The sequence below is a fragment of the Coturnix japonica genome, chromosome 1 (assembly GCF_054131305.1).
Source record: "Coturnix japonica strain WE chromosome 1, WE-NBRP24, whole genome shotgun sequence".
NCBI classification, from domain to species: domain Eukaryota; kingdom Metazoa; phylum Chordata; class Aves; order Galliformes; family Phasianidae; genus Coturnix; species Coturnix japonica.
Genome location: NC_140663.1, coordinates 14,102,339 through 14,118,376, shown reverse-complemented (window position 1 = coordinate 14,118,376; position 16,038 = coordinate 14,102,339). Strand labels below are relative to the sequence as shown.

Sequence of the window (16,038 nt, the reverse complement as noted above, 5' to 3'; positions counted from 1 at the left end):
GATCTGCCTTCTGATGGAGAGCTTTCTTATTATTTTCTCACCTCTAAGTGAAGAAAACTTTAAACATGGGACCAAAAAAAAACCCTTCAGTGTTTGTACTGTAACAGTCAGCTGGTTTTCAATGTGATTGAAAAAAATGGCTTTTGTTTTTAGTCGTTATTATTTTTAAGTCAGTCATATTGATAAAACTGAATGCCACTATATGGGGTTGAGCTGATTATTTAACAGTAAACTAAGTATTGTAATCACGGTTGTTTTTATCTTTTGGCACACTGAGCTAAAACGTTTCATAGAGAATTTGGCCTGTGGGTGATACAGGACCCAGAGAACCTGTTCTTTGAGGAGAGGCTGAGAAAGCTGGGCTTGATCAGCCTGGAGAAAAGAAGTCTCTGAGGGATTTCATCAATATCTATAGATACCTGAGGGGAGGGTGCAAAGAAAATGGAGCCAGGCTTTTTCTCTTAGAGGCCTGGTGCCAGGACAAGAGGCCTGTAAAGGACGGAACTGGTTTTCTTTTATTGTCTCAAAGCTTGCTTCGTGAGGCCTTTCTGATGATAAGACTCTGACTGGCGACTGCTAACTATCTAGGAGGGTGAATGGTGGGTGTTGTTGTGCCACAGTACCTCTGCTTATGATTGCAAAGATAAGCAGAAGCAGGACTAGCAGTCTTCTTCAGGGGTGCTGCTCGAAGGAGCTGACCACTGCAGAAGGCAATAATGCTTGTGTCTGACAACAGAGCCCCCCCCCTCCTTGCTGGCTTATCTGTGGGCCAGGAATGTCACAAAAGCTGGTTTTAAACCCTATTACAAAGTGTGTTTACCTGCTTGTTTGGAAGTTCAGTGTTTGCTCGAGATACGTTCCCAAAAATGCTGAGTCAAACTTCAAAGAAGAAGAACCCCCACCGAAATGGGGGATAAAAGGCCCTCTCTAAACTGGGGACTTGGGAGACAAACTCCCAAAGACACCTTTGACAGAGAATTCCCTGAGGGGGAAACTTTGTCGGAAGAACCCCCGGGACCGGCTTGCTGCGGAGCTCCCTGGCTGTCTCCCATCCCCCGCGGTGATCAGACGAGTTCCTGAGATCCACGGACCTACTGTGTACCTCGCTAGACCCACGGTGGTGACTATATCTCTTTTGCTCTCTGCAAAGACTCCTTGCTTATATTTCCTACTTTCCCTATCGCCTACCTTCCCTTCCCCGTCTCCCTAAAAACGCCTAGGACTTTAATAAACTGGTTGGACCAACATTTGAACCGTTGCTTCTTAATCTCACGCCGGGTATACACATATCAAAGAACCTTGCCTCCCTCCTACAAAATTGGAGCGAGACATTTTTTATTGGCGTAGTCGGCAGGATGCCCGCCGTGAGAGTGTTGTCCTTCCAAAAACTCCAAAATTTTTCTGTATGTACCTCCTGGAGTTGCAAGGCCCGATAATTTTGGTAACTTAGATGTGAGCACCTCTCCAGGAAGACCGCTCCATATTCTGAAACTTTACGGCTTATGTGTTTACTTCTCGGGGACGTATGAATTAATTTTGACTATTTGCTCTTGTTTTATACGTGTGTGCCTCCTCGGGAAGACTATTTCGCATTTTGTGGTTTAAGTAACTTGTAACGTATTTTGGAATTTGAAAGTTTTGTGTGTGCGCCTCTTGGGGAAGTGAGGAGGTAATTTTTTGACGTTTGTGCCTCTCCAAGAAGTTTATTCCTTTCTGAGAAACCTAGAAGTGTTTTGAAACTTGTGTGGCTTTAAGCTTGAAGTTTTTCTGGCCTGACAGGGTAGCCAGGAGCGATTTAGGTGTTTACACTTTCTTTGTAAGTGTTGATTGGGCTTCTTTGTCTTTTGTGAAAGGGAGGAATGATTGTAGCATTTGCATTTGTTTGATAGGTGCGTGTCTCCCTGGGGAAGGGTAAGGAGTTAAGTGTACCTTTTCTTCCCTTAGTGTGTATCTTTTAGGGTATTGAGAAATGAGTGAAATTGTTGCCACTATGAAAAGTGAAAATGTGCTATTTGACCTTTTAGAAAAGCATGGTGCTCGGCCCTCTTTATCAGGGGTGGATTGGGCACGACAAAACTGGTATAACTTGCAGAGTGTTTCCGACCGCATTCGTGTTTTACAATATGAGGCTCATACTCGAGCCGGGAAAGGAAAATCGTTTATTTGTGCGGTACTCGGTGCTGCTTTAAAAGCTGCCGTGGAGTTCCGAGATGAAAAACATTCGGCAGAAACCCAAACCATACAAGCATTACAGGAATCAGTTAAAGTAATGCAAGAATTGGTAAAAACTCTGCAAAATCAAATAGTGAACCTTGAGGAACAATTACAAAGAGAGCAACATAATACAGTTTTGTTGCAAATGGCTTTTAAGGAACTATTAACATATAAGAATACTAGCAATACTGCTGTCCATATTTTGCCTCAAGAAAAAACTTTTCCTCAGAAGGAACTACAAGGAATAAAGGAAGGGCTTGGCAAATTAGAGGACTCACCAGCCCAATTGCGTCCTTTGATAAAAACTGAATATACGTTTGATAACAGTGAGGATCTGGACCCTCAAATGAATGTTAAAGAAATCCCCTTCTCTGCCACTGAATTGGCAAAGCTGAGGAAGGATTTTAGCCGCTCTCCAAAGGAATCAGAGACAGAGTATGTTTGGAGGGTTAGTCTCACTGGCGGAGACCAAATTCTGTTAACTGAAAAGGAAGCTGAAGGTTATTGGGGGCCTGGAGTATTTTTAACTACTGGTAACAACCGTGCTCCTTGGTCCCTAACACAGAGGGCTGCCTATTGGGCAGGTGGTCTTAACCCTTTAGAAAGGGGAGACCCTCTTGCTGTTAATGGGACAGCTGATCAATTAGTGGAAAGTGTTCAAAAAGCTGCTTGTCTGCAAATGATGTATGATAGAAAGCTGCAGACACATCATGGATCACCTATGATGATGCCTGTTGATCCTGAACGGATGACTCCTTTAATCAGGGGGCTTCCAGAATCACTGAAACCTATAGGTATACAACTACAAGGAAAGATACAAGCTATGCCTCAGGGAGAAAGAACCCTGGCAGCATTAGAAGGAACTGGCACCTCAGGCCATTTGCAGTCAGGATATAAAGTATGGACATGGGGGGAGGTTGCCCAAGAGTTGATTAATTATGAAAGGAAATATGGGCCTGTGGCTTCTTCCAGTATATCTGAACCAGAGGAAGTAAGGCTCGCAGCAACCACCCTTGCTCCTAGGTCACCTAGTCCAAAGCTCAGTGGAACTGGAAGGGTCTCACTGCCAGTAAGAACGGGTAGGCGAAATATTGATCATAAACGTAATCGTCTCTGGACACTGGGCTGGCAAAAGGGTGTTCCACGAGATCTGATGAATGGATTACCCACAGTCAGGTTAGAGAAATTAGTTAACTTGTGGCCAGAACAAAAGCTCAAGGAAAGCTGATGCTTTCACCCCCTCCCCCAGATGAGAGGGAGGTGGGGGGGGAAGGCAGTGAAGGATGGATGTTTATTAGAAAGCTCACAACAAAAGGAGATCCTCGATTTAACACCTTCTGTCCCAAGGCCTCCCCACTCCTGCCAATTGCCCCTGTGAGTCACGATCCAGTTGCTGATAAGCTAGGGAAACACTTATCTCTCTGGCCAGCCTGTGTCGACTGACTCAGCTAACGAGGTGTTTCCCTAACCTTAATGAAATCCCTTAACAAATATCCTTAGAAGGCTAAGGACACCCCGAAAAAGGAATGTAAAATATACTCCTCGATGGATTGTTCTCTCATTTTTTAATTGTATTAACAAAGCCCCAAAAAGGGCAAGTTGTTGTCTTATTTTTCAGAAGATCCCCGTGGGACCTTCGCTGAACAGAATGGCTCATAGCTGACTTTAACCATTCGTGTTTTGTGACAGAAAAGTTGAAGATGTGATTGTGCTAGAATTCTGAATATACCTCTTGATTACATATTTTGGTTGCAATAGTATTACATTTTGGTTTGTTTGTTGTGGTTGTGGACTGTGATTGATATCAGTCCTTGGATCTGTTAAAACTTCACAATTTGGTTCATAGTTTCTTTTTCAGGTCATCCTGACTTTCTGGTACTTTCTGCACAGCAATAACCATTCCTTCTGATCCCTTCTTTTACCCCTTTTTTTGTCAAACTGATTATGATTTGCATGTAACTCCTCCATAGTGTTTCCAAATTCCTAACAAATTGGGAAATGAGCCAAGGGACCCATCTAATATCTGTTAGATGTGGTCACAAATGAAATCTATCATAAAACCTTTGCACTGATGTTTTGCAGTGTCACATAAGTCCAGGAGTTCCATACAAAACATGGTTGTTAGAAAATGTCTAAGTTTTGATAAGAGATGTGTATGTTTCTGGGATTATCCCTCTTATGGTGGGGTATCCTACACGTTATCCTGTGAAAAGTTCGGTAGACTATAACAGTACTCTAACTTGCCAAACTATTATTTATATCTCTCAGCAGCTGAACTGCTTTGGAAAAGCTCAAGTGGAAAACAGCTGACACAAATAGCCCTATTTATTTATTTTATTTGATACTATTGGTTATTGTCACTGTCTTTGTGATTGTTAACATTTAATTCCCCCATATCACCCATCCCTCTTTACCCTTATGCTTACTTTTTTTTTTTTCTTTCCTCACCACCGTGAATGGTCATTTGTGCATCAATTTCAAGCAACCTTTGAGCCACGGGGTGGTGTAAAGGACGGAACTGGTTTTCTTTTATTGTCTCAAAGCTTGCTTCGTGAGGCCTTTCTGATGATAAGACTCTGACTGGCGACTGCTAACTATCTAGGAGGGTGAATGGTGGGTGTTGTTGTGCCACAGTACCTCTGCTTATGATTGCAAAGATAAGCAGAAGCAGGACTAGCAGTCTTCTTCAGGGGTGCTGCTCGAAGGAGCTGACCACTGCAGAAGGCAATAATGCTTGTGTCTGACAACAGAGCCCCCCCCCTCCTTGCTGGCTTATCTGTGGGCCAGGAATGTCACAAAAGCTGGTTTTAAACCCTATTACAAAGTGTGTTTACCTGCTTGTTTGGAAGTTCAGTGTTTGCTCGAGATACGTTCCCAAAAATGCTGAGTCAAACTTCAAAGAAGAAGAACCCCCACCGAAATGGGGGATAAAAGGCCCTCTCTAAACTGGGGACTTGGGAGACAAACTCCCAAAGACACCTTTGACAGAGAATTCCCTGAGGGGGAAACTTTGTCGGAAGAACCCCCGGGACCGGCTTGCTGCGGAGCTCCCTGGCTGTCTCCCATCCCCCGCGGTGATCAGACGAGTTCCTGAGATCCACGGACCTACTGTGTACCTCGCTAGACCCACGGTGGTGACTATATCTCTTTTGCTCTCTGCAAAGACTCCTTGCTTATATTTCCTACTTTCCCTATCGCCTACCTTCCCTTCCCCGTCTCCCTAAAAACGCCTAGGACTTTAATAAACTGGTTGGACCAACATTTGAACCGTTGCTTCTTAATCTCACGCCGGGTATACACATATCAAAGAACCTTGCCTCCCTCCTACAAAATTGGAGCGAGACAAGGCCATGGGCATCAACTGGAGCACAGGAGGCACTGTTTAAACACGAGGCAGCACTTCAGCACTGTGCGGGTGGCTGAGCACTGGCACAACTGCCCAGGGGCTGTGGATCTCCTCCTTGGAGATCTCCAGAAGCTGCCATGCTGTGGCATTGGGCACCCTGCTCTGTTGGTCCCTGCTGGGATGGGGTTTGGCCAGTGGGACACACAGGTTACTGCCAGTTGTACTGTGATTTGTACTGATACAAATTCTTGAGCTCCACTCAAACACAAAAGCTTAGATTTCATAAGTAGGGAATTTCTGAATAACGTGTTTATATATGAGGGAGCTTTGCGTCTTTCTGTCCCTCTACACTTGCTGTATTAGGGAGTGTGTTCTTTTGACTATAATGTAAGACTGGTGAATTCTGTCAGGGCAGCGGAGCTCCTGAAATAGCACTGAGGGGCATTATTGACATAACTGGTGTTTATCAGAGTTTCTGAAAGATTATCTCTGATCCCACAGATTCACAGAGGGAAGGTGAGATCAGGCTGCTTTTTGTTGTTTGTTTTGTGTTTTTTGTTGTTTTTCTCCTTTTTTTTTTTTTTTTGTCCAGTAATGTGTTTTTCAGGGATGCATAATTCTTGTGCACATATTTAACTGAAGTACTTATTCTAAGTGGGTTTTTTCTTGCCACACCCATGCAGAGATTTGCTAGAAAAGTGGGGCTTCCACAGTCATGTCATTCTCAGAAGAAGAATATATCTAAAGAGCAAGGAGAGATGAGTAGAGCTGGTTTCAGGGTTCAAAGTTGTTAATACAGGTTAGGCATTTTGTACTAAAATGCATACTCCAAATAAATACTTCTGCGATACTGATTCGGAAGTGCTTTGCATAGAATCGTAGAATCTTAGAATTGCTCAGGTTAGAAAAGACCTTCAAGATCATCAAGTCCAACCTCAACCTAACCATACTACCCCTAACTCCCCACCATGAAATCATGTCCCTGAGCACCACATCCAAATGGTTTTGTAAACACATCCAGGGATGGTGACTCAACCACCTCCCTGGGGAGCCTATTCCTGTGCTTAACAACCCTTTCTGTAAAGAAGTTTTTCCTGATATCCAACCTAAACTTACCCTGGCACAACTTGAGGCCATTTCCCCCCGTTCTGTCACCAGTTAGAAGAGACCAGCCCCGCTCTCACTGTAAGCAGCTTTCAGATATTGGAAGAAGCAATAAGGTCTTCCTTCAGCCTCCTTTTCCCCAGACTGAACAGCCTCATTTGTTCAGTGTCTCCTCATATGGCATATTCTCCAAGCCCTTCAAAGGAGTGGCTTTTGATCTGTTTGCTGTTTGTATGTTTGGAAAGCTTTCACTTTTTCCAATTTTTTATTTTGTTAATACATAAAATGCCTAATACAACAATAACTTCTGTTGCTACTCCTAGCATAAAAGCTAAAAAGTATCCAGTATATCATGCTTGTATAATTTCTGTCTGTCAATAGAATATGACAGCATGCAACTATTGATAAGAGCTGCTGACAGAAGGAGAAAAAAAACAACCAAATTAGTAAGTAGCAAATGAGTTGCAGTCACCATTTGAAGAGGTCATGAAAAATCTTTTTTAATTTTACATTCCTTAATACCAATATGGCACTTCTTCAAATTAGCAAGAAATATAGGAAATGTAGAGTAGAATGCAATAACGAAACTATTGCTCATTTTTGTCTTTTATCTCTTAATGTTTAAATCTATATTGCTATATGAGAAAGTGTATTATAATTCTCTAATGATCGCATATTATATACAAGTTGCAGATGACACCAAGCTGGCAGGAACTGTCTATTTGCTTGAGAGTAGGGAGGCTCTGCAGAGTTAGTGATCTGGACAGGCTGGATCACTGGGCTGAAACCAATGGGATGAGGTTCAACAAGACCAAGTGCCAAGTCCTGCATTTTGGCCACAACAACCCCAGGCAACACTACAGGCTTGGGGTAGAGTGGCTGGAAGACTGTGTGGAAGAAATGGACCTGAAGGTTTTGGTTGATGCAGATGAGCCAGCAGTGTGCCCAGGTGACCAAGAAGGCCAATGGCACCCTGTCTTGTATCAGAAATAGTGTTGCCAGCAGGAGCAGGGAAGTGATCACCCCTCTGTACTCAGCACTGGTGAGGTCACAGCTTGAGTACTGTGTTCAGCTTTGGGCCCCTCGCTGCAAGAAAGACATTGAGGCTCTGGAGCATGTTCAGAGAAGGGCAATTGAGCTGTGAATAGTCTGGAACACAAGACCTATGAGCGACTGAGATAACTGGGATTATTTAGTCTGGAGAAGAAGCTTGGGGAGATTTTATAGCTCTCTGCAACTACCTGAAGGGAGGTTGTGGTGATGTGGGAGTCAGTCTCTTCTCCCATGTAACTAGTAATAGGAGGAGAGGGAATGGCCTCAAGTTACAACAGGGGTGATTCAGATTGGAGGTTTTTCCTAACAGCTTCTCCAAAAGAGTGGTTAGATGCTGGCACAGGCTGCCCGGGGAGCTGATGGTGTCACTGTCCCTGGAAGTGTTCAATAAACATTGATATGTAGTACTGAAGAACATGGCTTAGTGGGAAATACTGATGATAGGTGAACAGTTCAACTGGATGAAGTTGGAGGTCTTTTCTAACCTTAGTGACCCTATGATTCTGTATAAATTTGTATGTGCGCTGCTTGATTGGACATAAATACACATCATTTTCAGATCCGCTTCAGTTTTGTGGTTTTGGGTTTTTTTTTAAAGTTAAAATAAAGGCTGGGAAATTTGAAAGTGGTAATGAAAATAAGACTAACTCCTCTGTTTGTCAGGACTCACGATGACTGAGAATGTGTTGCATCAGAGCATCAGAGAGGGGGGGGAAATGTTGTGGGTAGTAGAAATTCTTTCATAATGTAAGAAAAAGGTATTTAGAAGCATTGTCTTTTAGAATTCATGTTGATAAAAGGGAAATACATTTAGCAGTATGTAAACATAACATTTAGAATTTGCTTCTTAGGAGATTTGAAAGTTTTAAAGTCTATTGGGATGTAAAGATGTAAGAATTCATATGAATGCCCTCCTTTCATAAGCCATCTACTTACTTGAGAACGGCAAGTAGCCTTTGAGTCTTTGCTACTAGATTTAGTTGCATGTTCTTTGCAATAGCTTGTGCTGTTGGTTGTCACATATTTGGGTTAGGGGTCACTGAAGGGGCAGTTTCCTTGCTCTCTGAAAGCAGCGTTACTGGATTTTGGCTTCACGTGCAAAGCGATTTTATACTCAGAATATCTACCTTTCACAGAAATTGTGGACATTTTAAGTATTGAGATAGTTCATAGGTGGTTATGGATGGTGTGCTCTGAGTAAATACAAGAGGAAATTGGAACTACTCAGCAGATTTCGACTTACACTCTTGACTGTGTTTAAGAATGGGTTATCTAAATGTATGACTGTATCATGTATAGAAATAATCATTCTGGTGCTGTTTTAAGATGTACGTGTGTAAAACCTTGTGTTCATACAGATAACTGTTTTGTACCAACCTCTGAGATCATTGCTGTAGAAGAAACTGAACAGAACAAGAAACAGCGTAGCACTGGCAAATGGCAAAAGATGGCAAAGCCCCATGCTTTCACAGGTAAGGCACATAGCAGCTCAGGAGGCACATGCTGATTATTTTGTTGGAGATCTCATAGGGCAGACTGGAAAAGGAATCTTCAGGATGAATACTGTTATATTTTCAACAGAATAGATGTATATAAGATATCTTTTAGTATGTATTTATATTTCCTTTTTTTGAAAAATTAAACCCTTCTTTTAGAAACTCATGCAATTTGAGTTACGTTGTGAAATGCTAGCTAACGTGTTGTATTCCTGCTGCTAGATGGATCATAGAATCATAGAATTACCCAGGTTGGAAAAGACCTTGAAGATCAAGTCCAACTGCAGCCTAACCTGTACCCTAACTCTAAAAATCCTCCACTAAATCATATCCCTGAGCACCACATCCAAACAGCTCTTAAACACACCCAGGGATGGCGATTCAACCACCTCCTTGGGGAGCCTGTTCCAGTACTTAACTGCAGTAGAACAATCAAAAGGGAAAGATCTGCAGTAGAACAATCAGAAGGAAATCAAAAGGCTGAAAAACCGACCCCTACATGTTTGGGGCTTTTGTTTTGTTTTTCTCTTTTTTAATTATCCCTTACTGTCAGAATGTGTGCATACAAATGTTGTTTGTGTTACTGACTGTGATTTTAAAGTGCCAAGAAAATGTTCAGGCTGTTTTGGGGAAACAGTGCTGCAGAGCTGGGACAAATGGGATTGCTCACACAGCAAAGGTTTATTTTATAGACTGCTTTCTTCACATTCAGTCCTTCAGTATTACTGTTTGGTGATGCTATAGATGGAAAGGGAAGATTCTTATGTTCTCATCAACCTGGTTCAGAATGCACCAGAAGATTTAAACTTTTTTCTACTATTACTGTTTTAAAAACTACTTCTAATCAAATTTCAGCTTTATGAAATTAAGTTTACCCTGTTCTGTTGGTTACATGGCAGCTGATATAGGTATATGCCAAACCCTTGTAGGCTTGTGGCCATTTATATCAGGTTGGCAGTGCAGACTTGAGTATAGCGTAAAAAAACAGTGTATGCTTAGTGGACTTGTGAATGTCTTGTGTATCAGTTTATGGAGAATTGATTGCATTTGGCATTTGAATATCTGCTGTGAGGTGAGGTAAGGACCAGGAGCAGATATTTTCACTTATTTTTTCAATTTTACCTTTTATGCTCTGAATCCTTTCATTTGCAGAAATGTGTACTGAGAGTTGATTACCACTTCTTCAGAAAAGCAGGTGTTTCAGAGGTGTGTTTGAAATGCATTTGCCATTTCACAGCACAGTTTCATTGTGTCTCCTCTTACTGATTTGTTGATTTATTTATTTATTTTGTATAGTTTATTATGTGAAAAAAGCCCGAAATCACCGCTGGCGGTGCAGAGATGTGACGTTTTGGTGTGCTGATGAGTACTTGTGTAACCAGTGGATACAGGCACTGAAAGAGTTACTTGAAATGCAGAGTAAGTTGAACTGAAGCACCATCATTTGCAGCACAATTTTATGGACATGTGTGATAATTAAGATTATTTTGGGATCTCTGCTATGTTTTTGAACTTTCAAGGCTAGCTTCTGCTCAGGAAGTAAGTGAGGTGGGAACTGAAATGTCTCGTTTCTCTTGTCATTGCTTCACATCATGCGTATTTCCTAAGCTGTACTAAATGTGTATTTTACTCTTATCAGTCAGGACTAAAATGTCTTGCACTTTTTCCCTGGACGTATTTATTTATTTATTTATTTCAAAGTAGAGGCACATTGGAAACTTAGCAGAAATTTTAAATATTTTAATTTTGAGAAAGAGCAAGTTTAAGATTAGAAGCTTGGGGTACTCTGGAGATCCAAGGACAAGTATTGTAGTAATTTTTACACTTGTGGGTGACTTTTTCTGCTTCATATATCTACTCTAAGTCTTTGCCAACGTATGAGGGCTGCTCCAATAATAATGTGTCCTGTTTTCTTATGTTGGCAGATGTTGGTGGTATGGCAATAGAGATTGAATCTCCCCACCAGCATTTTGTACGTGTTGTTGCTGTGTGACAGATGGCAGCAGAGGGGCAATCTGACAAAATGGCATCTGACATAGAAGTGCATATGAAGCAAAGCTGTGTCACTGAATTCCTCTATGCAAAAAAGAAAAAGAAAAAAACTACCCATCTGCTGACATTCGTCTACACTTGTTGAACATTTGTGGAGATCATCAAGTAGATGTGAGGCAGTGGGTGGTGTGTGTTAGCACTGGTGACAGCATTCTGGATGGGCATGCAGATTTTTGAGTGTGACAAACAGGCTCTTGTTTGTCACTGATGAGAATGTATAGCAAATGGTGGTTACTGCATTGAGAAACAGTGTTCTGTAGCTGAGAATTTCCTCTATGAAATAGTGTTATTGTTCTCTTTGTTATAATAAATAAACAGGAAGCATTACTTTCAGAACGATTGACTTAACATTTGTAGAAAGAGTTCTGAGTAATAATTTCTGAAACTTTTGGACATTTACTTTTTGGAAGGCTGAGTGTAGTTTAGCAGGACTTATCTGTGTCAGAGGCACCTCGATACCTGTCAGGAATTAGTAAGAAGGAAACAACTCCACAACAGAAGACAAACCAGGGATAACATTAGCACAGTCTCAGCTGTGTCTGAGCAGGATGAAGGATAGCAACAGGTCCCATCTACAGCCTGGACAACACAAAGTGATGCTGTCCATCCAGGGGGCCAGACAGGAGCAGCAGGAGGTGGGCTGGAAGCAGGTCTGGAGGAAAGATACCTACAACATAAGTCTGAGTTCCATTTGAAAGTCAGAGGAGAGACTGGAAAGAGACGGGTACACCTAAAATGTGGTTCAGGTGGGGACTTAAGCTTCAGAGTCCAGAAATAGATCTTCAACAAAAAATGTTTGTTTGCACAGGTGTTGAATGCATTCTTCTTACTAATGATTTTCTTTTGCATGTGTTCCATGTGGGGCCTGTCTTCCAATAAAGTCATTTGAGAAATGGATTTTGTGCACTTACTAATTGGATCAGTGAGATGTATGGCCTGGTCAGTTATCTCCATCTGAGTAAAAATGTTTTTTCTGTTAGTAACTTTCAGGAAAGGTGATATTCTCAGTAAAGATAGTGCTTTGAGCCTTTAGTAACTTTAAACCATCCAAACAGTCTAGCTTTATTTAGCTGGATTTATTATGTAAGTGTATTGATCTAATACTTGTTAAAAATAAAAGTTTAGAACATTGTCTAAGGAAGTACAAATGTTCTAACAGATAATTGTGTTCTATACTAGAGTGTAGACCAAAGCAGTTGCTTGTGTATATTAATCCATATGGAGGAAAACGACAAGGGAAGAGGATTTATGAACAGAAAGTTGCTCCACTCTTCAGTTTGGCTTCTATTTCTGCTGATGTTGTTGGTGAGTAAAGAATGTTTTAATACCTTAATAAACAGTGTATAGATTTTAAAGCATCTCTGTGTAGCTTAATTTGGTACTACTGAAACTCTCCATTTATTAAATACTTTTTTAGTTTTACTGTTTAAAAGCAATTGTTCACTTATACAGTTTTTAGTGAAATGTTTTTTACATTTACCCTGTTTTATCAATTCTTTCCTCGGCATAAAATTCTTTGAAGCATGGCTTATGGGCAAGTTGATTTTTATGGTCATACTGGCAATAGTTATCCTTATTAATAAATTAATAACAAGCTTAACAAATGCATATACCTTTTTATAACAATATTTTATGACATTAATTTTTAAGTGTATATTTTTTCATTTCTTCATAGTAACTGAACATGCTAACCATGCTAAGGACAACTTATTTGAAGTTAATATTAGTAAATATGATGGGTAAGTAACTTGATTTGCTTTTTTTTTTTAGTGAGCTGATATATTCTGTAATATGTGTTCTCATCTCTAACTCAAAATAGCATTAATTGATTATGCATTTTTTGCTGCAGATCAAAGATTCAGGATGTGTTCTTTTCACAGTAGGATGTGCACATTTAGGAGTATCAAAGGAAAACCGCACCGTTTCAGTTAGCGTGTTCAACACATCATTATATTTCACTCAAATTGATTGTGTTTGCATGAGGCTGTTGTGCAGATCATTATAAGATTACTTTCGCTGATCCAGAAACTGAGCGTTCTGTGGCAGCCTGGAAGATATCATGAAGTATTTTGTATTACAGATGACTTTGACACATACATGAGTCCAAAAAATTGCTTTAGTGGCATCTTGACTACCTGTAAAACCACTCTTGCCAAGTGCAAATAACTGTCAGGTTATTTAGCTTTATATTTTTCACCTGCTTTTGTTCTGTTTGTGAAGTTACTGGTTTAGAAGAAGACCAAGCGTAACAGTAAAATTGCATGCTGCTATGTCTGCTGTAGAAGCAAAATATTTTAGTAAATAAACTAGTCACTTCAGATCTGTTTCATGACATGAAATTAGTTATATAGAGATAAAATAATAAAAATAGGTACGCAGAAACTATGTAAATGAGCTCATATCTACAGTATTTTAAAGTTATGTCTTCCTATGCTTGGAGGCAGGTGCTTTTAGCTGGTAAATTACAAAAATAAAATATCTCTTATCTCTTCAGAGTATTCTTGCAAATCTGCATGCATGGTGTAAATCAAGGAAATATATGATGTTGGCAAATTGTTACAGTTAAAGCTAAATTCACAAATTGAATTCCTTGACTTCAAAGCAAGTTTCTGGACCTGCTTTAAAATGAAGTGTTCTTTTGTGTTACTTTTTTTTTTTTTTTTCCCATACTAACACTTTCCTTAATATTGCAAACATTCAGAGAAAGTACCTTAGAAAAAAAATAGTTTAAAATGGTAACTTTTCATCTGGCTTAAGTATATGTAGTACTGAAGGTTGATGCAATTCCAGTACAGAATTGGGAAGAAAATTAAGCCAGTCAATGTCAAGAATTGGTTATTGTAAGAAGAGGTTCCCAAAATGGTAATCGTTCTGTCTTGCAGGGTTTGTCAGCAGCTATCTAAATTATCTACTCTCATGTGAGATTCTAGAATCTATAACTGGTCTTGTTAGTTTAAAGGGGACTCCATCTCTACTGCAGTGTTATAGTCTTTACTAGACTAAATCTATAAAGGTAATGTATTGAGAAGTAGTTTAGCATGAAAGTTCTAACATTTTATGTTGATGTAAATTACTATTAATGTAAACTATATGCGTTGTTGCTAGTTGTCCATGTTTACATTCTCATTAAGGCCATTTAATATTTCATCAGAAAAATAATATTTCGTCAGAAAAATCAAGGTGAATAGTTTTAGGAAGTACATGAAAATAAATTATTAAACAAATTTTGAGACTTCTAAGGAAAGGAGGAAGGCGATAGGCGATGTTGTAATTTCAAGTGCGAAGACAAGCAGAGGGAATCCTTGCCTCTTTAAAAGGACTGTTAACTCTCTATGCTAGAAACAAACAAGTAGAAACTCACGTAACAAGAGCTGCTGAATCTTACTATGCACTATATCTGTATTGAACTGCAATAGTTGCATTTTCTAAGTAGTTTAGGAATAAGAGCAGTAGTCTGAAGCTTATGAATATGACGTTGAGGCGTGTAGCTCCAGACAGAAGTGTTTCTACCATATTGGGCTATGTAGCAAAATTAAAAGGAGGATGAGCTTTCCCTGTTCTAAAGTTAGCTTCTAGAATGTGATAGAATCTCTTCCTAGCAACTTGTTTTTACAGCAGGTGTCACTGATTGTAGTGGTACTTGAAACATTTTTTTCACACATTCAAGCAATGCCTAGTGTATACTTTTTCTTAAAGAATTTCTGAATCTCTCTGGTTGTTCCAGTTTAGATCTTGTTTTGGTGGGGATTGCTTTTGCTTTCTTTAATGTGACTGAGATTAAAAAAATTGGCTGGAGCAGTGCATGTTTTTACAATCATTTGACTCTTCCATGCCCAGATTAGGCCTCAGTGGCAGCCTGGGAACCGCCAGCTGTATTTCTAAGCCTGACTTTTGGTTATCATGCACAGGGATGTTTCTGTGGTGAACAATGATGTTAGGAAGCTGTTCTTCTATCATGCTACTTTTTAAACAGCAGATCATGTGATTAACTGGAAAATAAAAAAATAAATAAAACACACGTTTGCATGATGGGTTTTATCTTCAATTGACTCTTTTCAAATGCAGGAAAAGGCTTGTTGGATTCCTATATCCAATGGTTGTTCACCTGTCCCCACAGATCACTTCTGCTAAGTGATTATTCCTTCATTGAGTGATGAGATTCTTCATCTCTTCCAGAGATTCTCTATTTGAGTGATAAGATTCTTCATCTCTTCCAGATTCTCTATTTAGGAAAGATATGCTTGAATTTCCTGGGACTCAGTGAAGATTCCTAATGATAATTGCTTCTTTGCCTTCTGAGTGTCTATGCTTCAGGCATATTGTTTAAACCTTTTATATGTGTTTTCTGTTTGTTCTTCCCATGTCTCCTGATACAGATTTTCTGTGCTGAGTGTACTATTCTAATAGCTCAGTGGTAGAGTGGCTTCCTCTTGAAGATGGTTACTTAAAGTACCATGCATGCATTAACACGGTACAGGTTCTTGGAGACTGCTATGTAGAATGACTACAGCATGCTGTAGTACTGTGTGAATAATGACTGCGTTTAGAATAAATCTGATATGGGTAAGGATGACAGTGGAACAAGCCTATACAAAATTGTTTCTTTTTTTTTCTAGTTTTTGAGTTAGTTCACAGAGTGGTTGAAATTGGAAGGGATGATAGATCATTTAAGACTCATTCATCTCATGGACTCAGGTCCTTTAGTGTTGCTATGTGGGTCACTCTGAAAGTAATGCCTCCTATTTCTTTCCATGGGAACTAAAACAGCTACAT

The 16,038-nt window shown here is 40.0% G+C and overlaps 2 protein-coding genes across 7 annotated transcripts in view; both read left to right on the top strand.

The window, feature by feature from the left end:
• The window catches only part of CERK (ceramide kinase), a 47,107-nt gene that overhangs the window by 4,784 nt on the left and 26,285 nt on the right, over positions 1-16,038 (top strand). For 4 of the 6 annotated variants that reach the window (XR_014933926.1, XR_014933910.1, XM_085514361.1 and 1 more), the window contains exons 2-5: positions 9,076-9,189; positions 10,510-10,632; positions 12,445-12,570; positions 12,941-13,004. Coding sequence is in view for 3 of the 6 variants with exons in the window: in XM_015851927.2 (XP_015707413.2) it covers positions 9,076-9,189; positions 10,510-10,632; positions 12,445-12,570; positions 12,941-13,004 (427 nt within the window). In the remaining 3 variants the exon portion in view is untranslated. Of the gene's footprint in view, positions 1-9,075; positions 9,190-10,509; positions 10,633-11,357; positions 11,377-12,444; positions 12,571-12,940; positions 13,005-16,038 lie in introns of those variants that run through there. The other 2 variants (XM_085514183.1, XM_085514309.1) reach the window with 2 other exon arrangements.
• Positions 943-3,583, top strand: LOC146762293 (uncharacterized). The gene has a single exon (XM_085514445.1). It carries the CDS (start codon positions 1,970-1,972, stop codon positions 3,440-3,442), a length of 1,473 nt encoding a protein of 490 aa, XP_085370571.1. The 5' UTR covers positions 943-1,969; the 3' UTR covers positions 3,443-3,583.